Raw genomic sequence first — 27,454 nt, forward strand, 5'->3', positions numbered from 1 at the left:
TACAGGAGGTTGGTGGGGCAGAAGAAGCCTGCAGTCAGGACCTTGCTGACTCTAGGACAAGCAGGTGCCTGGCCTGAAGGAAGCACAGGTAAGCACAAGGTCAGGACCAGGGCAGGAAGAGCAAACTCTTTTTCCTGTCAAGTAAGAACTGTTCTCTCTACCTTCCTTCTTGGAGCCTATAAGGTTTGGGGAGGCCAGGTTCTATAGTGGGCAGAGGTGAAGTGGGCACTGAGAAGAGGGGTTGAAGTGTCTCCCTGCACAGAGTCCAAGCTGAATCCTCTCAGCTTTCTGGCATCCAGCGTTGGAGTATGGAGGCTGAGTTTCACTTCTCTGCAGTTGCAGAGTATCTTCCCACTTGGGCCATCTCCTTGTGGAAAGGCTTCTTCACCTACAACAAGAGGCCTGGGGGTCAGAAAAAGGACTGGTAGCCCAAGGGGGTGCAGGTGGGGGCTGATGAGGAATAGAGTCTAGAGATAACACACCTTGGTGGAGAGGGAGGTACCCAATGGGCTCCACAGGTTGAATCTCTGTCTTATGGGAGGGATGTGGGTAGAAATGCCATGGAAGGCAGGTAAGATGGGGAGGAGGAGAAGGCTGCAGTTCCACAGCCATAGACTGAGAAGCCCTGGTGTCCTCCTTGGACTAGGGCCAGTCTCCTGGGTTCATTGATGGGCTCATTGATGGACTCACATTGATGACATCCCTGTCACTGCACATTCCAAAATCCCAAGACCAGCCTCAGAAGATCCCCCTGGAACATCACATCCTACCTCCACCTCTGCATGGAGTGAGAAACTGAGCCCAGAAGGAGCACCCAACTGCCCAGTGAAGAAGTGACAAAGCCAAGCCTTGTCAGGGCCATACTACATACCTTGATGAAGGTGACAAAGCCACTGTAGAGTAGGGTGAGGAAGAAGAGGGCCACAAATGTGGACAGTGTGGTCCACAGGCTGCTGACATCATCAAGATCTGCATAATTGTCATTGTTTTCCTCCTCACTCTGAGGGACCAAGAGGGTTGTGGTCTGGTCTGGGGGAAGAATTGATGATGAGTGAGAATGATTCCAGACCTGCAGTGCAGGGTCAGCTCCCTGCACGGTTCCACAAATGGGAGGGAGCTGAACACAAGGCCAACTCTGTTCTAGGATGTGGCTTTTCTCTCCACCAAACATCCATCTCTTGATCATCCTTCTGTTCACTTAACAAGCATCTATTAAATGTTGTCTCTCTGTCAGGACTATTCTAGTTATTGGTGCTCGACAGAGGCAGACATGTGATGTAGCCTTAAGTAGGACAGCCAGATCTTAACTAATACTATAGCAAATAATCAGCATGGCTCCCATTACAAGGTCTATAAGGGAGGTTAGGTAGGATTTAACTGTGTACATTGTGGACTTGACCCAGACAGGTTTATCAGCAAGAGCTGTGCTTAGGAACCAACTCCTGTGATGTGAAAGAGAAAGAGGTGTTAACCAGGCAAAGAGAGGAGGGAACAGCATTTTAGGCACGAGGAACAGCATGCAAAAATACCCTGTATGAGGAAAGCACATGACACCAGAAGGGGCTGAAAGGAGTCCAGAGTGGAAAGCCCATGGTGTATGGTGGGAAAGGAGGCAGAGCCAAGCAGAGTCTAGAATATGCTGGTGATTTTATCCTAAGAGCAATAAGAAACCACTGATGGTTATAAAGAAGAGAAGGCTATGACCAAATTTGTATATTAAAAAAGTCATTATTGGGAGACTTTCAGAGAAGATGGCAAAGCAGGGTGCTTCGAGACTCAGCCCTTCCACCAAAATCTATTAAACGGGCAGTAAATGTCTGAAACAATTATTTTAAGACATTGGAGACCATAAGAATACTGTACAGTTTCCAGGGAAGAGTAGAAGGAAGAGGCTGATAAACTATGATAAAGAAAATAAATTGCTCTTTCTAAACAGCAGCTATCAGTGCCCATTCCCCAATCTCATAGCAGGCTACCACAGGGCCTAGTCCCTAGCTAGCTTGCTGATGACAGAAGAGAACATAAAAATCCTCTTTCCCTAGAACAAGGGTTAGCATGGTCAACCTCTCATCATGGCTTTTGATTAATGAATGTGGATTGCTGGGGACCCAGCTCTGAGGAAAATTTTTGCTTTAACTGATCTTGGATGAGGATAGTGGCAGCCTCTCTTTCAATCTGGCCCTGGTGGTGGCTGCCATTCTTTCAACCCTGCTCAGATAGGGGTGTAGTTAAAAGTAGAGAAAATTTTTTAAAAAAAGATCTGCAATATGCTCAAGGAGTTGAAGGAAAGTACAGAAAAAGTATATCAAGAAAACAATGCATGAGAAATATGAGCCTAAGTGAAGAGACAGAAATTGTAAAAAGGAAACAAATAGAATTACTGGAGTTGAGGACCACAGTTACAGAAATGAAAAATGCCCATGGTGATTTCAAGAGCAGATTGGAACTGGCAAAAGAAAGGATCAGTAATCTTAAAAACAAGACACTTGAAATGAGGTTGAGGAGCAGAAAGAAAAAAGGAACATTAAAAACTAAAAATGGGGCAGACGTGGGGTGAGGGGGAGTGGGGGGTACATGGGGACCTCATATTTTTTAATGTAATATTAAAAAATGAATTAAAAATAAATAAACAAAAAATTAAAATAGAATAAGACATTTATGGGACACCATCAAGTTCAACAATATATGATTTATAGGATTTCCAGAAGGAGAAGAAAGACAGAAAGGGGAAGAAGGAATAGTCAATGAAATAATGAAAGAGGACTTTCCAAACTTAGCAACAGATATAAATATGCACATCCAAGAAGCTCAGAGAACATCAAACAGGTTAAACGTGAAGAAAAAAATGCTGTCATATATTGATTACACTAGCAAGTGCAAAAGATGAGGAGAAAGTTCTTAAAGCTCCAAGAGAAAAGCAACAGATTACGTACAAAGGAGACTTAGACTAAGGGTCAATTTCTTATTAGAAACCTTGAAGGCAAGAAGGCAGTGTGTTGAGATACTTGAAGTGCTAAAGGAAAACAACTTCCAGTTAAGAGGATTTTTTTTTGTTTTGTTTTGTTTTACTGGAGATTTTATTTTATTTATTTTATTATTTTTTTAAAGATCCATGTATCACATAAAACTTTATATTAAAAATATAAGAGGTCTTCATATAGCCCTCTCCTCACACCCCCACTCCTCCCACATTGACAACTTCCTTCATTACTGTAGTATATTCATTGCACAGGATGAACACATTTTGGAGCATTGCTACGCAGCATGGATTATAGTTTCTGTTGTACTTTACACTTTTCCAGTCCATTCAGTGAGTTATGGAGGGATATATGATGTCCTGCATCTGTCCCTGCAATATTATTCAGGAGAACTCTAAGTCTCCAAAATGTCTCCATATCACACCTCCTTATCCCTCTTTCTGTTTTCAGCAACTCCAGTGGCCACTGTCTCCACATCAATGATATCACTTCTTCCATTGCTAGAGTCTCAATAATTCTATAGTAGAATACCAGTAAGTCCACCCTAATCCATATTTTATTCATCCATTCTGAAGACCCTAGGATGGTGATGTCCACTCCACCTCTAAATCGAGTGGAGACTTAGACCTACTTGGCTGAATGATGACATTCTCCTGTTTGCAGCTGTAGTCTCTCTTGGTTTCCTGGTGTGGTGGTTGACCATCCTCACCTCCCTATAACTGACCTGGGTAAGTCCAAAGAACCAGACAGTAAGTGTCACAACTCTGCTGAGGCTCAGGGCCCAGCTGGCACATGGACAGTCTAAAGATTCAAGTCTCTTGAGCAGGTTCAGTAAAAATTACAGAAGAGGCATGCGTTGAGAGGTGACTTCTGAGTTCAACTCCATCACACTCAGAAGCACAAGTTCCAAAGTAGGGTAAACTGGCAAGGCACTGAACTCCAGAGCCAGCTGTCATGACCATAGGGCCTGAAAGTCTCCATAGCCTTCAGGAGCACCACTACCTGGGGTTGTATTCACCTAGACTCTCTCTGAGGTACTGCTGAGATGTGCATAAGCATGACCCCTCTGATGACCTCCCAACTCATTTTGAATTGTCTTAGCCATATAAACTCATTTGTCTTTACCATTTCCCCTTTTATTCAAGGTCTTTTTCCAGTTGCATCAGAAGCTGGTGCTTGGTCAGTAAAGAATTTTATAATCAATGAGACCCTCTTTCAAAAATGACAGAGAGATTAAGACATTTTCAGATAAACAAACGCTGAAGGCATTCATCAGCACCAGACCCACCCTAAAAGCAACGTTAAAGGGATTTCTTCAGATTGAAAGGAAAGGATACCAGAAAGTGGTTCAAAGTAAGCTAAAGAAATAAAGCCCTGAGGCAAAGTTATAATTTGGGTAGTTATAAATGACTATAATATTGTACTGTATTGATGTGAACCAATGTATATGAGGTGCAGAGGTGCCCAAGGATGTACTTACCAAATCCAATGGATGTGTCAGGATGATGGGAACGAGTGTTGTTGGGGGGGGGAGAGGGGGGGTGGGGGGGGTGGGGTTGAATGGGACCTCACATATATATTTTTAATGTAATATTATTACAAAGTCAATAAAAAATAAAAAAAATTAAAAAAAAATATTGTACTGTATCATTTGGTATGTAGCTTCACTTCTTATTTCCTACAGGTGCTGCAATGCAAATGCATAAAAAATAATGCTAAATCTATGGTTTTTTACATACGGCACACAAAGATATAAGTTGTAACAAGTACCAAAACATGATGGGAGAATGAGCTCTTTTGGGAATCCACAAAGCAGGAGGCTTCTGGACATTGATCTGGAGAGAGTGCAACAAAAAGAGTGATTGCTCAATATGAACCTGTGGCTTTCTGTCCCGTGTGGATGGAGCTGTGGGAAGGCTGAGCCCTCCCTTAGAGAAGGTGGCCATGGCATTCCCCAAACCCTGCAAGTCACACAGCCAGAGGAGACAAACTCCAAGAGTGAGAGCGTTCTGGTGAACATTGGAGAGGGTTCCGATGAGTGCAGGTTCAAATGTCTGGAAGCCCCATTTTGAGCTTTGAAGCACATACCAGCTGACTTGAGGAGAAACAAGGAAGAAGCAATCTGCTGAGGCAGACTGATTTAACTAACTGCCCTGGGATAGGAAAAATTAGTTGAGGAGAAGGTGGAGTCAAGTAATTAAATATTCCTGTGCAAGATACCTAAGGGAAGGTGACAGTAGGAAGTTCTTGGTAGGTTTCTGTGATGGTTAGGCTAATGTGTCAACTCAGCCAGGTAATTGTGCTCAGTTTTTTGGTGAAGAAAGCACTGGGCTAATTGTAGTACAAGGGCATTTATGGACCTCAGTCACCATTGACTTCACTGCAGTGGTAAATCATAGATAACTGATTACAATTACATCAATTGAGGAGATTGCCATCAGCAATGAGTGATGCTTTATCCAAATCAGTTGACTAGTTTAAAAGGGGAAGTGATTCCAACTTTGAGTGAGAAATTCCCAGCTTGTCTTTGGACAGCCAACGTCTACTAGGACTCATCAAGAACCTTCACTGGACTTTCATTGGAGCCCCTGATTGCAACCTGCCTGTGGAACCTGGACTTGCGCATCTCCATGGTCAAGTGAAAGACTCTAATAAAATCTCTTACTATCAGCAGATATCTCTTGTTGAGTCTGTTTCCCTAGAGAATCCTGACTAATACATCTTCCAAGAGCATATTTGGGGTTCCCAGCAGGGTGTGAATGCTCTTTCTCAAAGAGATTGAAAGTCATTATTTTCTGTGGTGGATTGGTTCACCAGGATCCCATTTGAATTTCAGAGGGGAGCTCTCACATATGCTTCCTGCTGCCCTGGGAAAGAGGGAAGTGAGAAAGGGAGAAAAGGGGAAGGACAGATTCCTAATCAGTTTCTTCAATTGTAGAGTCGATCCTGCCCCAGGAAGGGGACTCTTTTTGAGAAACAGATTAGTCTGGAAGGAGGATTTTTCCTCAGTGGAAGAGTTTCAGCTTGAATGTGCAAGGTTTATGGTTCAGTTCCCAGCTCCTCTTAGAGTAGTGACACACTGGGACATTAAACATCTAGCTGATATTCTCAGACAGGGAAAACATATATCTTATCCTTGTATTAGCTTCCCATGGGTCTCTTAGTTTTCCTTACAAATTGCTTTTGTTACATAATTTAACTTAGTTTACTCACTAAAACCTACTTCAAAACCTGCAATGAGAAAGCTGCAGGATAATTGATAAACACCAGCAGACTGACAAGCTCCACAGGGGCTTGAGAGACAAGTCTGCTTTTTTCTTAATTTTGGTTGACTACTTGCTTGAGGGCTTGTCTGCATTTTTCTTCTCTTGTCATTCCTTCCACTTCATACCCCACACTTTCATTTTCTTTTTTTTCTACTAAGTGCTTCTGTCTTGTTTCTCATTTGCTGTTCTTTCTCACCCTCATTTCCCTCTTTTCTATGTGTACTGATTCACTATTAGTGCTCTCTTTTCTTCTTACATCTTCCTATCTTCCACTTCTGTTGTTTCTTTCACATTCCACTGCCCTTGGTTCAGCCCTCAATTTTTTCTGGCTTTTAATTTCTAGCATTTCTGTTTTGTTTTCTATATTTTATTAACTCTTTGTATTATTGTCATTTCTTTTCTCTTTCCCACTCTCTTGATTATGCTGGTCTTTTAATTCTTATTATATTCTTCTCCATGTTCAGATTAACATTTCATCATAGGTACTCTGCTTTTATAATTCAAAACTCTACACTTTGATAGATAAAAAAGGCAGAAGAAGCTATCAGGGACTGAGGAATTTGAATGACAATGCAAAATACACAGGCATATGCATTATAGGCGTCCAAGAATAAGAAGGGAAAGGGTACAAAAGGGGTGTTGGAGGAAATAATGACTGAAAAGTTCACAAACCTATTGAGGCAGATGGGTGTAGATGTCCGGGAAGTGCAACACAACCCAAATAGTATAAATCCCAACAGGGCAACCAGAAGACATACACTTGTTAAATTATCCAATGCTCAAGACAAAGAGAAAATACTGAGGGCAGCAAGAGAAAAGAGAACCATCACATATAAGGTAAGCTCAATAAGATTAAATGCTGATTTCTCATCTGAAACCATGGAGGCAAGAAGGAAATGTATAATGTAGTCAAGGTACTAAAAAAATTTCCAGTCAAGAACACTCTATCCAGCAAAACTGGCATTCAATAATATTCACAGATAAACAGAAACTAAGAGAGTATGTCAATAAGAAACCTGCCCTTCAAGAAATACTAAAGGGAGTTCTGAAGGAGAAAAGAAAAAATCAGGAGAGACAGAGTTGGAGGACAGTGTAAAAACAACCAAGAAGACAAAAAGAGAAATAAAAACAACATATGATATACTCAAATCCAAGGAAAATATGGCTAATGTAAGTAATTACTTTAGAGTAATAAAACTGAATGATAATGGATTAAACTCACCTGTCAAGAGACACAGATTGGCGGAATGGATAAGGAAATGTGACCTATCTATTTGTTTCCTGTCTACAAGAAACCAAACTTGGATCCAGGAATTCAAGGAGGTTGAAAGTAAATGGCTGGAAAACAATCTTACAAGCAAATAACAACCAAAAAGAGGCAAGAGTAGGTATAGTAAGAGCAAACAAAATAGATTGAAATGCAAAACTACTGTGAGAAACAAAGATGGACACTACATATTAGAAAAAGGGATAATCTTTCAAGAAGAAAGAACAATTATAAACATGATCAGGGGACCTCAAAATGCATGAGGAAGGGAAACAGATTTGGCTCAACTGGTAGAGCAACTGCCTACCACATGTGAGATCCAGTGTTCAACCCAGGGTCTCCTGACGAGTGTGGTAAGCTGGCCCACATGTAGGGCTGATGTGTGCAAGGAGTGCAGTGACACTAAGGGGTGTTCCCCATGTAGGGGAGCCCCACGCATAAGGAGTGTGCTCTCTAAGGAGAGACACCCCATGCAAAAAAAAGCACAATCTTCCCAGGTGTGGCACCTCACGCATGGAGAGCTGAAGCAGCAAGATGAAGCAACAAAAATAGATACAGATTCCTGGTGCTGCTGACAAGAATCCAGGTGGACACGGAAGAACACACATAGAGAATAGACACAGAGACCAAACAACAGAGGGTAGGAGGGAAGGGTAGAGAAATAAATAAAAATAAATCTTTTAAAAATGCATGAGGCAAATACTTGAAAAACTAAGTGGAGGAACAGAGGCCTCTACAATTATAGTGAGGAACTTTCTTTTTTTTTAAATGGAATTACTATATTTTTTATTTTGTCTTTATTCATTTTTTAAATATACATTAAAAAATATGAGGTCTCCATATAACCCCCAACCCCCTCACCCCAATCCTCCCCCCATAGCAACATTCTCCTCCATCATCATGAGACATTCATTGCATTTCATGAATACATCTCTGAGCATCGCTGCACTTCATGGTCAATGGTCCACATCATAGCCCACACCCTCCCACGTTCCATCCAGTGGGCCATGGGAAGACCTACAATGTCAGGTAATTGTCCCTGCCGCACCACCCAGGACAACTCCAAGTCCCAAAAATGCCTCCACATCTCATCTCTTCCTCCCATTCCTCACACCCAGCAGCCACCATGGCCACTTTCTCCACAACAATGCCACATTTTCTTCGATTGCTAATCACAATAGTTCATGAATAGAATATCAGTAAGTCCACTCTAATCCATATTCTATTCCTCCATCCTGTGGACCTTGGATAGGTTGTGTCCACTCCACATCTATATCAAGAGGGGGCTTAGATTCCACATGGATGCTGGATGCAATTCTCCTGCTTTCAGTTGTAGGCACTCTTGGCTCCATGGTGTGGTGGTTGACATTCTTGAACTCCATGTTAGCTGAGTGGGGTAAGTCCAGTAAAACAGAGTGTAGGAGCTGAAGTCTGTTGAGGCTCAGGGCCTGGCTATCATATGGTCAGTCCAGAGATTCAGATCCCCTAGATATATCTTAAACCCCAGCACCAACTACAATTCTGGTAAAGTAACAGGAAAGGCTTGTGAAAAAAGATCACATCTGAGTCCAGCTCCATCACACAGAAACACTAACTCCAAAGAAGGGCCAACTGACATGGCACTGAACTCCATCTGCCATGACCATAGAACGTGTGGGTCTCTGTAGCCCTCAGAACCAATAACCGGGGTTGTATCTACTTTATCTATCTCTGGGACTCTGCTGAGGTGTGCATAAGGGCAACCTCTCTGATAACCTCCTGGCTCTTTGTGGAGACTCATAGTCATATAAACTCATTTGTCCTTTTCATTTCCCCCTTGATTTAGGTCAAAAAGCCTTTTAAATTCCTGTTATTATATGTAGACAGAGATATTCTGCTGGCCTGAGTTGAACCTTTTATGCAAGGTCATTTTCTAGGTACCTCATCAGCTGGGACTTGATAGTAATCCCTCAGTGCCAGGGAGGCTCATCCTTTGGAGTCATGTCCCACGCTGGGGGGAAGGCAATGCATTTACATGCTGAGTTTGGCTTTGAGACTGGCCACATTTGAGCAACACGGAGGCTCTCAGGAGGTAACTCTTTGGCACACTGCTGCTCTAGGCCTTGTTCTTATTTCAGGTGCACCGGCTCATAAGCATAGTCATTAGTATCAAGGGCTCATTGTTGGAACTTCATTCTTTTTTGGTCTTTGCTGTTGCACTTGGGGGATTGTTGCTGTTCCTTTAGGGACTGTGATCGAGCTCCCCTGGCTAGGAATTCAGCATTCCCTCAGTAGTTGTTTTTAATTGTTTCCACTATGAAAATTCAAACAATTTTATGTACCCTGGATATATGCCCTGTAGAACTCCCTGCTAACCATGTGTCCCCTGTCAATAACATCCCACACCAGTACTCCTCTGCAGCCATTGTTGAACTTCTCTGTGATCCAAAACTTCCTGAAAAGTGAAGCCCAATATATTGCCAGGTTCCCTTAATAGTAAAATAGAATATAGCAATAGTGAGGAACTTTCATACATCATTTTCCCCATTAGACAGAACATCTCAAAAGTGAATTAATAAAGAAACAAAGACTTTGAATAATATATTAAACGATCTGGACCTAATTGATATTACAGTGCACTACACACAAATACAGCAGAATATACATTCTTCTCAAGTGCACATGGATCATTCTCCAAGATAAACAACATGCTAGGCCACAGAGAAAGTGTCAATGAATTCAGAAAGATTGAAACCATACAAAATAATTTCTCTGACCACCGTGTAAAGAAGCTGGAAATTTGCAAGGGCCAAAGACTCAGATTTGGCACCAATACAATATATAGAAGTTAAGCAACACACTCTAAGACAAACAGTGGGTCAATAAGGAAGTCTCAAAAGAAATAAAAAATTACCTTGAGAACAATCCCCCAAGTACAAGGACTAAGACCAATAAAGAAGGATGATCCAAAAATGAGCCATTGATACTAAGGAATGTTTGTGAGCCTGTGCATCTGAAATAAGAACTAGGCCTAGAGCCACAGGGTGCCTAAGAGATAACTCCTGAGAGCCTCCATGCTGCTCAAATGTGGCCACTCTCTAAGCCAAACTCAGCATGCAAACGCATTATCTTCCCCCCAGCATGGAACATGACTCCGGGGATGAGTCTCCCTGATGCTGAGGGATTACTACCAAGTACCAGCTGATGTTGTAACTAGAAAATGACCTTGAATAAAAAGGTCAAGTCAGACCAGCAGAATATCTCAGCCTACATGTAATATCAGGTGTTCAAACTGCTTTTTGACTTTGAATAAAGGGGGAAATGGAAAGGACAAATAAGTTTTATATGGCTATGAGTCTCCAAAAATAGAGTCGGGGGATCACCAGAAGGGTCGCCCTTAGCATGCCTCAACAGGGTCCCAGAGACAGCCAAAGTAGATACAAGCCCAGGTATTGGTTCTTCTGAGGGCTACAGAGACCCACAGGCTCTATGGACATGGCAGACAGAGTTCAGTGCCATATCATTTGACCCTACTCTGGAGTTCGTGTTCCTGAGTGTGATGGAGTTGGATTCAGATGTGATCTTTGTTCACAAGCCATCCCTGTTACTTTTACCAGACCTGTGGTAGGTGCTGGAATTTAATGTATACCTAGGTGACCTGAACCTCTGGACTGTCCATGTGATAGCCAGGCCCTGAGCCTCAACAGAATTTTACCCTCTGGTTTATTGGACTTACCCCAGTCAGCTAACAGGGAGGTGAAGTAGGTCTACAACCATACCAGAGAGCCAAGAGTCCCTACAACCAAAAGCAGGAGAATTGCATCCATCATCCAAGTGGAATCTAAGCCTTCTCTCAATACAGAGTTGGAGTGGGCATAACCACCCCAGGGCCCACAGGATGGAGGAATAGAGTATGGATTAGAGTGGACTTGCTGATATTCTATTCTGGAACTATTGTGATTAGTAATGGAGGAAAATGTAGCATTGATGTGGAGAGGGTGGCCATGGTAGCTGCTGAGGGTAGGGAGAGGGAAGAGGAGATGTGATGTGGGGGCATTTTGGGGACTTGGATTTGTCCTGGGTAGTACTGCAGGGGCAGTTGCTGGACATTGTCCTGCCATGGCCCCTGGGTGGACTGGAGGAGAGTGTAGACTATAGTGTTGACCATTGTCCATGTGGTGCAGTGGTGCACGGAGATGTGTTCACCAAGGGCAATGAATGTTCCATGATGGAAGAGATTGTTGATATGGGAGGGGTGGGGTGAGGGGGGTGTGGGTATATGGGGAACTCATATTTTCTAATTTAACATTAAAAAATAAATAAAGTTAAAAAAATCTTGAAACTAATGAAAATGACAACACAACATAACAAAACTTATGGGTTGCAGCAAAAGCTTACACAGAGAGAAAGTCATACTCATAAACTCATACAACAAAAAAGAAGGAGGAACTAAAATCAAAGGCCTAACTACACACTTGGAGGAATTAGCAAAAAAAAAAAAAAAAAAAAAGCAAAAGCAAAACAAATAAACTAACAAAACTAATCCCAAAGGAAGAAGAAAGAAATAACAAAGATCAGAGCAAAATTAAATGAAGGAGAAAATAAGAAAGCACCAGAAAAAATAAGCAAAGCAAAGAGCTGGTTCATTGAGAAGATCAATAAAATTGATAAAACCTTAGGTAGATTAACAAAGAAAAAGAGAGAGAAGATGCAAATACACAAATAAGAAACAAGATACACCACGGAATAAAGTGTATCATAAGAGTATACTTTGAAACACTATAGGCCAACAAGAAGGACAATTTATAGGAAATGGACAAGTTCCAAGAAATACATAAGCAGCCTACATTGATGAAGAAGAAATTGATGATCTCAACAAACTAATCACAATTAAAGAGATAGAATCAATCATTAAAATCCTCCCAATAAGAAAAGCCTGGGCCAGATGGCTTCATTGGTGAGTTCCACCAAACACTCCAGAAAGAACTAACACCAATCTTGCTTAAACTCTTCCAAAAAATCAAAATAAAAGGAACATTGCCTAATCCATTCTATGATGCCAACATGACCCTAATACCAAAGGCAAGCAATGACACCACAAGGAAGGAAAATTACAGACCAATCTCTCTAATGAATCTAGAAGTGAAAATCCTCAACAAAATACTTTCTGATCACATTCAACAACACACTGAATGATGGATACATCATGACCAAGTGTATTTCATTTGTGGTATGCAGGAATGTTTCAACATAAGAAAATCAATTATATTTTAGACTATACAATTTTCTAAATTTTTAGTTATCTTATGTTTTACATTATGATTAATGTTTTACATTTTAGTCTGTCAGCCCCTATATATTTTTGGTGTAATTTTACATGTCTTATATCCATCCTTGCGTACTCTTGTGAAACACTTCTATTGCCCACACACAGTTACATTGGTTCCATCTATTCAATACCACTTTCCCCCTCCCCTTAGGGCCCACAGTGACAGTCAATCTTCATTGCTTGAAGGGCCATGTTCAGAGATAGTTGCAACAGTGTTGAGGGCTTGGCATGCTCAACTGCCCTAATGCCCTGGGAACCACCATTTCTCTTGAGAGATAGAGTTCCCTCTATTTGATGAGATCAGTTCTCCCCAGGATGTGGGTATACCTTCACTCTCATTATATGGGTCTCTATCCAATGATATAACCCACTATGGCAAAATGAGCATTCACATATTCCCTAGGAGCCTGTCCTGCGTCAGATTATCCCCTTTAAACATTTTAAAGAGGTAATTTTCCTTATTATATTTTTGGAAAGGTTTTCTCAGCATTATATTCTCAACCAAATACCTGACAATCTCCTATGTTCATATGTTGCCCCACCCTTTCCCCAATTTCTTGGGCAATATTACCTCCCATCCCTACCCACGCTCAAGTCCGCAAAGCCCCACACAAAGGTAACCCTATGCCCCCATTTTATAACTTCCTTGTAATATACTTACCTTCAGTTACCACAATGTAAACACAAATGTTACCTTGTTTGAAAGCTATTGTCTCAATATCTGTATATCAGTTTCAGTAAATATAGAATGAATATGTAAAAAGATTATAGCTGTGGAAGGGAAAAGGTTTTATGTTGGATATGTGAGAGTACTGTATATTGTATATATGAAGTACTGTGATCTAAAACTCTTGTGAAGATAAGCCTAATAATTAGAAAAAAAGAAAAGAAAAAGATAGGATGTAGAATATTTCCAGATTAATATGTATTCTATCTATAACCTTTAAACTCTTTGCTATATTTCATTTTACTATTAAGGGAATCTGGCAATATATTGGGCTTCACTTTTCAGGAGGTTTTGGATAACAGAGAGGTTCAAATTGTGTGGGATGTTATTGATAGGGGACACATGATTGGAAAGGAGCTCTACAGGGCATATACCCAGGGCACATAAAAATGTTTGGATATTTTCATAATGGAAACAATTAAAAACAACAACTGAGGGAGTGCTGAGTTCCTACCCAGGGGAGCTTGATCATAGTCCCTAAAGGAATAGCAATAATCCCCCAAGTGCAACAGCAAAAACCAAAAAAGAATGAAGTTCCAACAATGAGCCCTTGATACTAATGACTATGCTTGTGAGCCTGTGCACCTGAAATAAGAACAAGGCCTAGAGCTGCAGTGTGCCTAAGAGTTACCTCCTGAGAACCTCCGTGTTGCTCAAATGTGGCCAGTCTCAAAGCCAAACTCAGCATGTAAATGCATTGCCTTCCCCTCAATGTGGTACATTACTCCTGGGGATGAGCCTCCCTGGTGCCAAGGGATTGCTATCAAGTATCAGCTGATGATGTCACTAGAAAAGGACCTTGCATAAAAGGTTCAACTCGAACCAGCAGAATATCTCAGTCTACATATAATAATAGGAGTTAAAAATGCTTTTTGACCTGAATCAAGGGGGAAATGGAAGGGACAAATGAGTTTATATGGCTATGAGTCTCCAAAAAAGAGCCTGGAGGTTATCAGAGGGGTCCCCCTTATGCAAATCTCAGCAGAGTCACAGAGACAGATAAAGGAGACACAACCCCAGGTATTGGTTCTTCTGAGAGCTACAGAGATCCACAGGTTCTATGGTCATGGCAGATGGAGTTCAGTGACATATCAGTTGGCCCTTCTTTGGAGTTGGTGTTTCTGTGTGATGGAGCTGGACTCAGATGTGATCTTTTTTCACAAGCCTTTCCTGTTACTTTACCAGAATTGAAGTTGGTGCTGGGGTTTAATATATACCCAGGGGATCTGAATCTCTGGATTGACCATATGATAGCCAGTCCCTGAGCCTCAACAGACTTCAACTCCTACACTCTGGTTTATTGGTCTTACCCCACTCAGCTAACATGGAGGTGAAGAAGGTCAACCACTACACTAGGGAGACAAGACTGCTTACAACTGAAAGGAGGAGAATTGCATACAGCATCCATGTGGACTCTAAGCCCCCTCTTGATATAGATGTGGAGTGGACACAACCAATCCAAGATCCACAGGATGGAGGAATAGAATATGGATTAGAGTGGACTTACTGATATTCTATTCATGAACTATTGTGGTTAATAATCGAGAAAATGTGGCATTGGTGTGGAAAAAGTCGCCATGGTGGCTGCTGGGTGCAGGGAATGGGAGGAAGAGATGAGATGTGGAGGCATTATCGGGACTTAGAGTTGTCCTGGTTGGTGCTGCAGGGACAATTGCCGGTCGTTGTATGTCCTCCCATGGCCCACTGATGGAACGTGGGAGAGTGTGGGCTATGGTGTGGACCACTGGCCATGGGGTGCAGGGATGCCCAGAGATGTACTCACCAGATGCAGTGGTTGTGTCATGATGATGGGGGAGAGTATTACTGTGGGGGGAGTGGTGGGGTGGGGCTGGTGGGGGTGAATGGGGACCTCATATTTTTTGAATGTAATATTTTTTAAAAAATGAATAAATTGAGTAGAATTTGAAAAAAAACAAAAGAAAAAAATCAGTACAGTTGCTACACATTATTAATGTGCAATCTGAGGAGGAAATTTGAAAAAAAATCCATTTACAATAGTGACTAAAAGAATCAAATATTTGGGAATAAACTTAATCAAGGATATAAAGCACATGTATTCAGAAAGCTAGAATGCATTGGTAAAAGAAATAAAAAATGACTTAAGTAAGAGTCTGTGCTCATTGATTGGAAAACTAAGTATCATTAAGATGTCACAGTTCTACCCAAATTGATATACATATTCAAGGCAATCCTGGTGAAAATTTCATGACCATTTTTGAAACAATGGAAAACAAAATTGTAAAATCTATTTGGAAGGGTAAGGGACCCTGAACAGGTAAAAGCATCTTTAAAAGAAAGAGAAAAGTTGGAGAACTCTCACTTCTGGACTTTAAATCATATTTACCAGTTATACTGCTAACAACAGCATGGTACTGGTAAAAGGATAGCCACATAGACCAATGGAAGCAAACTGATGTTTTAGAAACAGACCTTCACATCTATGGTCAAGTGATTTTTGACAAGTCTGTTAAATCTACCCAGCTAGGACAGAACAGTCTAGTCAACAAATAGTGCAGGGAGACCTATATATCCATAGCCAAAAGAAAGAGTACCCTTAATTCACATCTTATATGAAAATTAACTGAAAATGGATCAAAGACCTAAATATAAAAGTTAGAAGCATAAATCTCCAAGAAGGAAAGCATCTTCAAATCTGGTGTTAGGTGGTGCATTCTTTTTTTTCTTTCTCTGTTTTTTTAATATTACATTAAAAAAAATGAGGTCCCTATATACCCCTCATCCCCTATATTCCCACTCCTCCCACATCAACAACCCTTAAACCTTACACCAAAATTGCAAGCAATGAAAAAAAACATGGATAAATGGGAACTCCTCAAACTTAAAATACATTTGTGATTCAAAAGACTTTGTCAAGAAGGTGAAAAGGCAGCTCACTTAATGGAAGAAAATAATTTGCAAACCACTTATTCAATAAGCGTTTGATTTCCATTCTATGTAAAGAGATCATACAACTCAACAATAAAAGAGCAAGCAATCCAATAAAAAAAAATGGGCAAAATACTTAAATAGACATTTCTCCAAAGAGGAAATGCAAATGGCCAAAGAGCACATGAAAAAGTGTCCAATATTGCTAGCTATTAGGGAAATGTAAATCAAAACAAAAATGAGATATCATCTCACACTGTATAGAATGGCCATTATTAAAGAAAATAGGAAACAATAAGTGTTGGAGTTGATGTGGAGAAATAGAGCATTCCTTTACTGTTGGTGGGATTGTAAAATGGTGCAACCTCTGTGGAAGACAGTTTGGTGGTTCCTCAGGAAACTAAATATTGAACTGCCATATGATACAGCATTTCCTTTACAAAGAATATATCCAGAAGAACTGAAAACTGACAGAAACAGACATCTGCACACCGATGTTCACAGTAATGTTATTCAAAATTGCTAATTAACCAAAGAATGGATAAACAAAATGTAGTATAAACATGCAATGGAATAGTATCCTGTAGTAAGAAGAAATGAAATTGGGACACAGACGATAGCATGGAAGAATCTTGAAAACATTATACTAAGAGAAATAAGCCAGACACTAAAGGACAAGTATAGCATGGTCTCAGTAATATGAGGTAAATATGAAGAATACATGCATGGAGTTAAAACCTAGAGTACTGGTTATTAGGAGATAAGAGGACAACTGTGAAGGTGTACTGATGCTCAATGTATGTAGTAGTTCTCATGAACTTCACTGTTAATGCGTGGAAATGGATAGAGTAGATAGTAACACATTAAAGCGAGGAGCAGTTGGTGTAGAAACAGGATTGTAGCTGAAAAGTGTAGTCTAGGGATGTAATCGTTCATTGAAGGAAATCTAGGGAATAATCTAGGGACTGAATAACACAGTGTACCCAAAGGTGGATGAGAATTGCAGTTAACAGTACAAATACAAGTATGTCCTTCTGTGAACTAGAAAGATGTACATCACTATTGCAGGGTGGTGGGAATGTGGAGAAGCATGGGGAAATACAAATAATATAATTTATGGACTATAGTTAACAGCAATACTATAATACTTTTGCATCAGTGCCAAACATGCATTGTGTTCATAGGGGGCATGGAAAAAATACACCAAATGTATGCTATGGACTACAGTTAGTGGTAATAGTCTGATGATATTATCTCATAATCTGTAACAAATGTTCCACAACAGCGTGGTGTGTCCCTGAAGGAGTGTTGTATGTGAATTCAATGCATGTGCATGATTGTTCTCTAAGTCCACAACTTCTGTAATAAAAGACATATTTTTTAAAAAGGTGGAAGCAACTCAAGTGTTCACAACAGATTGATGGGCCAAAAAGAACAAAAAGTAAGTGAGCACCATGTGATTCCAAACATAGGGCAGGTTCAATACAGGGGAATGGCAATGCTGGGTACCAGGGTGGCTCAGCCCTTCATCACATACTTTCCTACCTCACACACACACAGCAGCAACAGGTGTGCAGAGAGGGGTACACCCTGCTGTATTCCACACAAGCTCTCACACACAGGTACACAGTGGGGTCAGGGCCTCTGAACACCTTCCAGCATATATTCATTCAAACTCACATCAACCTTACAATGTAGGTCCTCATTTTATAAGTGAGGAGAATGAAGCAGGGGAAGAGATGGTGAGCTCCACAGGGTCCTAAAAGTGATGAATGAGGGAGGCCAGATCCTTACCTAGGCTCTCCACCACTGGGCTGTTTTGGGTCTCTCCACCTACGTATTTGGGAGCACATGAACGTACTTGGATACTTCCAGGTATATACGTGCACACGCTCTACATTAACAGACACTCTGGTGTTAGAACAGCCTCCTGGCCAGGTCTGGAACAGGTAGAAGAGGCTCAGTTGTGAGGTCATGGAGTCCCAAAACCTGATGTGTGCCTGGAGGGAACAGTCACCTGGGGTGGGGGAGAGGAGGATGGGAAGATGGTATGTGTGGAATAGCCCTCAAGGAGCCCTTGGGGAGAAGTCCTCACCCTCCCACCATGGACTCTGAGGCAAAAGGGAAGGAGAGGTGGGCAGGATCAGGAGATCATGACAATGTCAGGGGACTTCAGCAACTGGCGGCTCAGTGGGGTATAGGCTGTACCACAAGAACAGGGGCTCTGAGTTCTTGGCACAGGTGTGCAGCCAAGGTCTGGGCTCTTCAGGAGACTGAAGCTTTAGGGGGGCTTTGCTGGAGGTAAAGAATGAAGAATGGCAAGTGGACTGGGGGTCTCTGAAGGGCCAAGACAGGTTGGTAACACCATGACCTCTGGCTTTGCTACCCACCAGGGTGTTCACACCACCAGGTGTGAGCCTGTGTGAGGCACAGGGGCTCAGGTGCTGTTCTCTAGAGGCCTCCAGGGGCTAGGGACCCAAGTTAGGGGGTGGATAGAACCAGGAGCCACTGAATCCTGAGAAGGCTTGGCACAACCTTCACCGTCTACTCACTTGTTGACTGGGGACTCATCAGGAACCATTTTCTCTGCCTGGCTCTTATCACAGCTGTGATAGTTTGAAGTTCTTTTACAAATCCCAAAATGAAAAAGATTATGTTCTTGAACTAATCTATTCCTGTGGGTGTTGGCTGTTTTTTTTTTTAATTATTTATTTATTTTTTTAAAAATTACATTAAAAAAAATGAGGTCCCAATCAACCCCACCACCCCCAACCCCCACTTCCCCCACAGCAACACTCTCTCCCATCATCGTGACACATCCATTGCACCCGGTAAGTACATCTCTGAGCATCACTGCACCCCGTAGTCAATGGTCCACATCATAGCCTACACTCTCCCACGTTCCATCCAGTGGGCCCTGGGGGGATCTACAATGTCCCGTAATTGTCCGTGAAGCACCACCCAGGGCAACTCCAGTTTTGATTGGACTACACCAGTGAGGTGTGACACACGTTGGGTCTCTGCCATCTTACTGGAGCTTTATATGAATGTAGACAGAGAGAAAGACATACAAAGAGAAAGGAAGAAGCCACTTTTGACCCTGCCATGTGAGAGAAGACTCAAGGATCCTAGCAGCCAAAGCTTAAGCATGAAGACCCCAAGAGGCTGGACCCACAGAGCTGCTCAAGTCTGAAGAGAAGAGCCATATGCTTGTTAGTCTGTGCTGAACTCAGGAAGAAAGCAGAGCAGTTGAGTCTGAGAGAGGATCCCAGGAAAGAGACAAGTCTTATGCCTGGTTGCCCACAGCTGAACTCTGGGAGATGGTAGATTCTGGAGGGAAAGGCAGGGATCTAGTTAGAAATTCACAGCCATCTTTGCCATGTGGCAGGACCTCAGGATCACCAGTAGCTAAGTTTGGTGTGAATGATTTCTGATGGTGCCTTGACTTGGACATTGCCCAACCTCAAAACTGTAAGTTTTTTAACTTAAATAAAATTCCCATTATAAAAGTCAACCCACTTCTAGTATATGGCGTTGGCAACCCTGGGGCAAACTAAGACAAAAGCCTTCTCCCTTAGGTCAGCTCCAGGGGTCAGGACCTCAGGCTTCAGTTGGGAGCTCCTGGGCCTACTTCCCTTGACCTGGTGACTGGGGAGGATGCCCCACTGCTAGGAAGAGGCTCTGCTCCTGAGCCAATGCCCTGCTGCATGCCAGGGCCAATGGCCATCCACTACTGGCTGACATCACCATGTCCATGGTGTTTAGGACTCTTGGCTCCACTGTGTCCTCTACCCTGAGCTGGTGTGACTATGAGTGTTCCCCTCACACCTATGAGTCAATATCACACTTCACACTGCCACAGCAGCATGTGGTAAGGGCTTACATGGGATGCACATTCATTTTGCATTTGAATCCAGAGCCCAGGGTATTTCTAGAGGGGCCCCTTTCACTCCTGGGTGAGTGGAGGCCTTGAGTCTCCAATAGTCTAAGCCTGGAGACTGGGGAAGCTCAGGTGACCCTGAAGAGAGCAGCTGTCTATGCTGACCATACTCTCAGGGGAGTTGGGGAATGTGGGGGGTGGAGTGATGGGATGATGGGCTGTTATGCAACTAGCTATAGTCAAAGAGTGGCTACTATTCCAGGCCTGGCCAGAGGCAACACAGGGAGGGCTGTGTTGCCTGGGAACCCACCTACAGCAGCCAATAGTTAGTTTATGGACAGCAAGGATTGGGTGGCGAAGGGGAGAAGGATAGGAGTGGAGGACAAGAGGGTGTTCCATTCCCAGACACCAAGAGGCTTGCTGGAGGACAAGAGGTAGGAGAAGGTGTGGAGTTGGGACCTAGAGGGGAGGACATTGTTTGACACCATCACCTAGACCACAGGTCTCATCCCTTCCAAGGACCCCACGAATGATGCCCACAACCTCACCCACCTGCCCCATCTGACTTACCACCCAATTCCACACTCCTGCTTGCATTGAGCTCCTTCTGGGAGGCTTCGTGCCTGATCGTGCATGTGTAGGTAGCTGAGTGTGGCTGCGAGCTGGCTGGAATGCGGAGCACACTCCATGTCTGGAACGTGGCATTTCCTGCCTGGGGCACAGGGCTCATGGTGGTGAACCGGACAGCATCCACCTGAAACTGGTCCTCCCACCAAGTGACGAAGACCTCAGGGGGAGAGAAGCCAGATGCCTCACACAGTAGCCAGTGGGCTGCATCAGAAGAAACCAGTTGGATAGGTGCCCTCAGGAGGTCAAGGGAGATGCTGCTTGGTGCCTTGGCAGCTGAGGGATGAGAGGGTAGGGGAGAAGCAAGTCATTAAGAAAAGCCAGAGCTAGACAGTGGGCCCTCCCCCTCCTCACCTCCAGGTGCCAGGGTATGAACAGGGTGAATGCTGGGGTCCTCATGCCCTATGCAGCCTGGGCAAGGACAGGGAGCAGGTGAGGCTCCAAGTGCGATCATTGTGCTGATCAATGGTCCACCATGTCCCTGAGGGAGTGCAGCCCCTTTGAAGAACCAGGGTACCTCCTCTAGCACATCATTTGGCCCTAGGTAGGCCAGGTAAAGGCAGCCTCACCCAGAGCCCCAGACCATGTGAGGACACAGGAAGTAGAGCAGAGAGGGTATTTGGGTCTTGCAGCTGCAATAAAGCAGGGCTGAGCAAACTTTCTGTAAAGGGCAAGAGAGTAAATGTTTTAGGCTTCATAGTGACACAGGGTTTCTATCACATATTCTTTTTCTTAAGAATCCTTCTAAAAATGTAAAGACCATATCTAAGCCATAGAGAAACAGGCCATGAACTGCATTTGGCCCATGGTCTGTGCTTTGCTGAGTGTGGACTAGACTTCAAGGGTCCTTGAGTAGCAGTCCTTACTCTCCCACCAGGGTGGAAGTGGCAACCTCAGGTGGCTGTAGGGGTCCAGGAGAGTCTAACCAGGTGGGACCATGCGGGCATGTTTTGAGGGTTCAACTCATCAGATCAGTACCTCTGGGGTGAGTCCCACCAAGGGTCACCCTCAACTGGATGTCCACCTGGCTCAAGGGTAGGAAGGCCCAGGTGGTCTGCAGTGGGAGGGCTGAGTCACTGAGGGAGTTGAAGATCTGAGAAATAGTACTGAGTGGGTGTTCTTGGGGTGTGATTGAGACCCCATCACATATCACCCCTTTCCTTGTGGTAAATCTTGGTTTCCCAGGAAAAGGATGAAGACAGGGGCCTATTCCCACACTGGTGGTGGCACAGGCATTCTTCCAACATCCATTTGGAGAAATAACATCCCTCATGACTTGTCTGTCTCTTATGCATCTGACCAGGTTACTCCTAGGGCTGGTAGAGTTCAGAGATGGGGGATATTGCTTTTCTTCATATGCACTGTGGAAGCAGATCCTGGCCATGGATGAGGATGCCACACTCAACATTCCACAGGTGTCGCCTCTTGACATCTTATTTGAGGAGGCAGGCAAGGAGTTATCACTGTTTCTACCTGTCCTGCAAGCTCCCATCAGTTGCTGACCGGCATGTGAACAGGCCACAGGCCAGGCTCTGGTTCTAGGCTCTACCTAACAAGAAATGTATCCCCTAGGCCTTGCAAGCAGCTTGGGCCAATCCAAGTATGGAATGTGGACTTTTCTAAATAAAGCTCCTGGTTGTAGAAACCAAAATGAAGTGACCCCAGAATTAACTCCACCAACCCCATTTGGGGAGGCCAGGCTGCTCGAGAAATCTCCATAAGGGTATTTAGCTGAGTACCTGGCTCCCCACTGCATCAACAACATGTTTTCCCTGTTACCCATGGGACCAAGTGCCCAGAGGCTCAGTCAGGAGTTCAGAGGTGGCAGAGCTGGGTCTGATTCACCCTACTGGATGAGGGTGAGTCAAAGTCCTCCACTGTGGTCCTTGCAAAAGAATTTGAGCAGGGTCTTCAGACATATGGACTGACAGCTTTGCAGGGGCCATGTTAGTTTAGGCCCTCTACCCTCCTATTCCTTACCCAGTGTGTGACTTGAAGACCACATGTGAAATCATGGAAGACTGCTTGAAGGAGGCATCTCATGGGACTGGCAGCCAGGTAAGGGTTTTGGGGTATCCTGGGACAGGGCTTCCTTACCTGACTTCTTGGTGGTGGTGGGTTCCTTGTTGGTGGTGGTTTTGTTGGGGAGGGCTTTGGTGGTGGTTGGGGTCTTGGTGGTGGAAACCATGGTGGTGGTAGGGGTCTTGGTGGTGATGGAGGCCTTGGTGGTGGTTGGAGCCTGGGTGGTGGTGGTAGCCTTGGTGGTAGTAGTCTTTGTGATAGTGGGGGCCTTGGTGGTTGGAGTCTTGGATTGAGCATTCCAAGATGCTGAAACCAGAGGAACATCAAGTGGAGCAGGAGCAGGAAGCTGAATTAGGCACTGAGACTGGAATAGGAAGACTGGTCAAAAAGAACTTGTGGATGGTAGAAGGGAGTTGAGAGCTGAGAGGAGCCAGCTTGGCTGTGGGAGTCTCCACTCTCAGCAGCTGCCTTTTTTTTGAGCCACCATGCTTCCTTTCACATTGGAGAGAGGGTCAGGAAGAGGCAGTTCTGAAGACTAAATTAACGGGGCAGCTAAAAGAGGGAGAAGCCTGGGAGGAGAGGGGTAGGCCCTTTAGGGAGTGGGGTGTGGTTGGGGTGTGGTCTAAAGTGGAAGCTGAGAAAGGGAGGGGTCATGACTAGGAAGAACGATATTGGGAAGAGCTATAAAAGAAAAGAATGGAAAAGGGAGAGGCCCTGACAGGGAAGGGTGAGATACGGAGGGCCCCAAAATTGGAAGGACTCAGAGTGGGCAAGAGGGGTCAAGGCCTGAATGGGGGAACACCAGGTGGGAAAGACTGAGGTGGAAAGGGTCCTGTTGGGGAGGGGTGAGACGAGGCAGGAAGCATGTGTGCTCTACACTATGGTTGCCATGCCCTGGGCCCTCTCAATTCCTGGAGGTCAGACTCTGAGTGGCTGTCTGTGGTAACCCACCTGGCATCTGGAAGGTCTTGGTGCTCTGGGGCCCGGCATGGTGTATAGTGCAGTTGTGTGGTCCAGTTTTCCACTCAGCGGGGAAAGAGAGCTGGCTGCTCATGGTGTAATACTTATCTCTCAGCACAGCAGGGAAGTTCACGATTCTTTCATTCTGGGCGCTGGTTTTCCATTTGACATTAACTGGCTCAGGCATGTAAGCTGTCACCAAGCAGGCCAGGGCCATCCATTCACTGTCCTTTGGGGCTTTGCACTCAGAGATGAGGAACACAGCTGGATTTTGGCGGCTCTCTGGAAGACATAGGGGCAAGTGGCTGGATGTGAAGGGGGCTGGTAGACTGAGAAATGCCACTTATCCAAATGATTGCTCCTTCTGGCCCCATAAATGAGAGTAATTGGGGATCCTGCCAAAGGGCAAGTCATTACCGGGGCTGAGGAAGGGACCCATGCAAGGGTTTCTCCAGGAGGGAGTTTCTCTCCAGCTGCCCTGAAAGCCCTCTAGCCAGATCCTGGGACTACTCTTCCCACCAGACCCAGCATCTCTGCTCTCACTGACCCCCAAGGATCTTGGGACAGGAGCAATGGGATAATCTTCCTCCAGTAGGCACTACTCAATGCCAGCCTAAGTCCTCATACCCTCCATATTTAGGCCCACAGTTGCTGCAGGAGAGGGAATCAGTGCTTTATCACTGCAGAAGGGTGAAGGATGATCCTTTGTGAGGTTCCCCAAGAGAAAGCAGATGGGATTAAATGCCTCTCTCCCTGGACCCAGGGGCTCTGCTGCTGGGGACCCTGCCTCTGAGGTAGCTTGTCTTTACAAAAAGAGACTGTCAGTCCCCAGCTCCATAATAGCCAACCTTTAGGCAAAGACACTCTGTGGAGTCTGCATCTTCGGGTGGTCACTCCTAGATTGCTCAGGGTCTGGCCCAGTAGGCTGCCCCTCCTGGACACTGGGCAAAGGTCATGAGCTTGCTCTCTTGAGCTTACAGTGATGCAGCTGTGAGACAGCAGACCTTTACACATCCTCAGCAGGGCTACCAACACCCCTGCCATTGGCATCTCAGAAGCCACTGTCTGAACCACCGGCCCCAATTTCCTCCCCAGGTAACCTTTTGACTCCTGAGCTCAGCACCTCTTGTGGTGTTCTCACTTCTCCCTGAGGCTTGGGCTGTCATCCTGCCTTTCCCCTCCTCCAATGCACAGGGGATGGTGCTGGAGAGACACCGTGACCCCCATGGGCAGCACAAGAGCCCCCCCTGAGCACCCGTGGGGATGCCTTGTCATGAGGGTAATTCATACAACCCTCCCTCACTGTGCAAGGCCAAGCTCATGATGAGCTTCATTTTACAGAAATGAAACCAGAGCATTTAAGTGGTATGCTTTGAGGCATGGCTAGTAATATGGCTTTCTCTTGATATTGAATTCAGAGCTGAACTTGTATTCAGGCTTTGGGCTGGCTCTGGGGACCCAGCACCTGATCCCTGTCATCTTGGGCATTTGGTGAGGACATCCCCAAGATGGCTGGCCATTGTCCTAGAAAGGCTCCTCCCACAACCCAGACCAGATCATGGTCACTCAATCATCCCCAGATGCCTCCTCACCCGCATCTCACTTGGACTTGGGGTTCCACTGGGTCCCACTCTCGGCCTTTTACTCTCTGATCTCACCTTGAGCCTTCATTCCAACCCCACCATTAAGGCCAGTGCAGACTGCCCCTGGCATGGCACAGTCCTAGCCATCCCTGCTGACACTGTGACCAGAGACACATTATGGGTCAAATTGTATACCCCAAAGACATGTTCAAGTCCTAATCCCCAGTCCATATGGAAATAGGATCTTTGATGATATGGCTAGTCCAGTTGAAGACAACCTAATCCAATATGGCTGATGTCCTTATAACAAGGGTGAATTTGGTCATAGACACAGAGACAGAAGATGACCATGTGACAGAGGCAGAGACTGAGTTATGCTATCACAAGCCAAAAAATGCCTTGGGTTACCAGCCACCCACTAGAACTCTCCAAATTTCAGAAGGAGCTGTCCCTGTCAATACCCTGACTTTGGACTTTAAGCTTCCAGAACTGCAAGACAGCAAAGGTGGACTGGGGGAGAGTGTGGACTACAATGTGGACCACTGTTCATGTGGTGCAGCAGTGCTCCAGAATGTATTCATTTAGTGCAGTGGGATGTGCCGTGATGATGAAAGGGGTTGTTGATGTGGGAGGGGTAGGGCGGGTGGGGGGGGGTATATGGGGACCTCATATTTTTTTAATATAACATTTAAAAGAAAACAAAGAAGAAAAAAATTCTGTTTGAAGTCAGCCAGTTTGCTGGACACCCTGTTACAGCAGCCCCATGAAACTCATACAGGCAGCTTCCTGACCATACATGCTCTCACTTGGTTCTCCCATGTTACCCTTCATCAAGCTTTAATTCCAAGCCCCTTGGTGGAATCACCTCTTTCTGTGAGCCTTACTTCCCACAGATCCTCCTCAGTGCTTCACTTCACCTTTCCAAACTGTCTGTCATTCCATCATGCAATGAACAACTTCCTGTGTGCTTTTTTTTTAATTAAAATTATTTATTTTTACGAATTATATTCAAAAAATACGAGGTCCCAATCAACCCCACCGCCCCCACCCCCCTCCCCCCACAGCAACACTCTCTCCCATCATCGTGACACATCCATTGCACCCAGTAAGTACATCTCTGAACATCACTGCACCCCGTAGTCAATGGTCCACATCATAGCCCACACTCTCCCACGTTCCATCCAGTGGGCCCTGGGGGGGTCTACAATGTCCTGTAATTGTCCATGAAGCACCACCCAGGACAACTCCACGTCCCGAAAATGCCTCCACATCTCATCTCTTCCTCCCATTCCCCAAACCCAGCAGCCACCATGGCTACCCTTCCCACACCCATTCCACATTTTCTCTGTGGACATTGGATTGGTTGTGTCCATTGCACATCTATGTCAAGTGGGGGCTTAGATTCCACATGGATACTGGATGCACTCCTCCTGCTTTCAGTTGTAGACACTCTAGGCTCCATGGTGTGGTGGTTGACCTTCTTCAACTCCATGTTAGCTGAGTGGGGTCAGTCCGATAAATCAAAGTGTAGGAGCTGAAGTCTGTTGAGGCTCTGGGCCTGGGTGTCTTATTATCAGTCCACAGATTCAAATCCCCTAAATATATCTTAAACCCCAGCACCAACTACAATTCCAATAAAGTAGCATGCAAGTCTTGTGGGAAGAGATCCCCTCCGAGTTCAATTCCATCATGTAGAAACACCAGCTCCAAAGAAGGGCCATCTGCCATGGCAGTGAACCCCATCTGCCATGACCATAGAACCCGTGGGTCTCTTTATCCCTCAGAAGAACCAATACCTGGGGTTGTATCTACTTTATCTGTCTCTTAGACTCTGCTCAGTTGTGCATAAGGACATTCCTTCTGACAACCTCCAGACTCTTTTTTAGAGACTCATAGCCTTATAATCTCATTTCTCCTTTCCATTTCCCC

General features: G+C 44.4%; 2 gene segments (V, D, J or C); both read right to left on the minus strand.

Annotated features, from left to right (window-relative positions):
• LOC139437028 (Ig delta chain C region membrane-bound form-like) lies at positions 1-25,655 on the minus strand. The segment is given in 6 exon segments: positions 1-388; positions 872-1,029; positions 20,904-21,236; positions 23,058-23,288; positions 23,934-24,224; positions 25,601-25,655. Coding segments are annotated over 6 exon segments (1,134 nt in total).
• Positions 1-27,454, minus strand: part of LOC101413443 (immunoglobulin alpha-2 heavy chain-like) — a 353,255-nt gene that overhangs the window by 308,498 nt on the left and 17,303 nt on the right.

Source organism: Dasypus novemcinctus, chromosome 19 (genome assembly GCF_030445035.2).
Source record: "Dasypus novemcinctus isolate mDasNov1 chromosome 19, mDasNov1.1.hap2, whole genome shotgun sequence".
Classification (NCBI taxonomy): domain Eukaryota; kingdom Metazoa; phylum Chordata; class Mammalia; order Cingulata; family Dasypodidae; genus Dasypus; species Dasypus novemcinctus.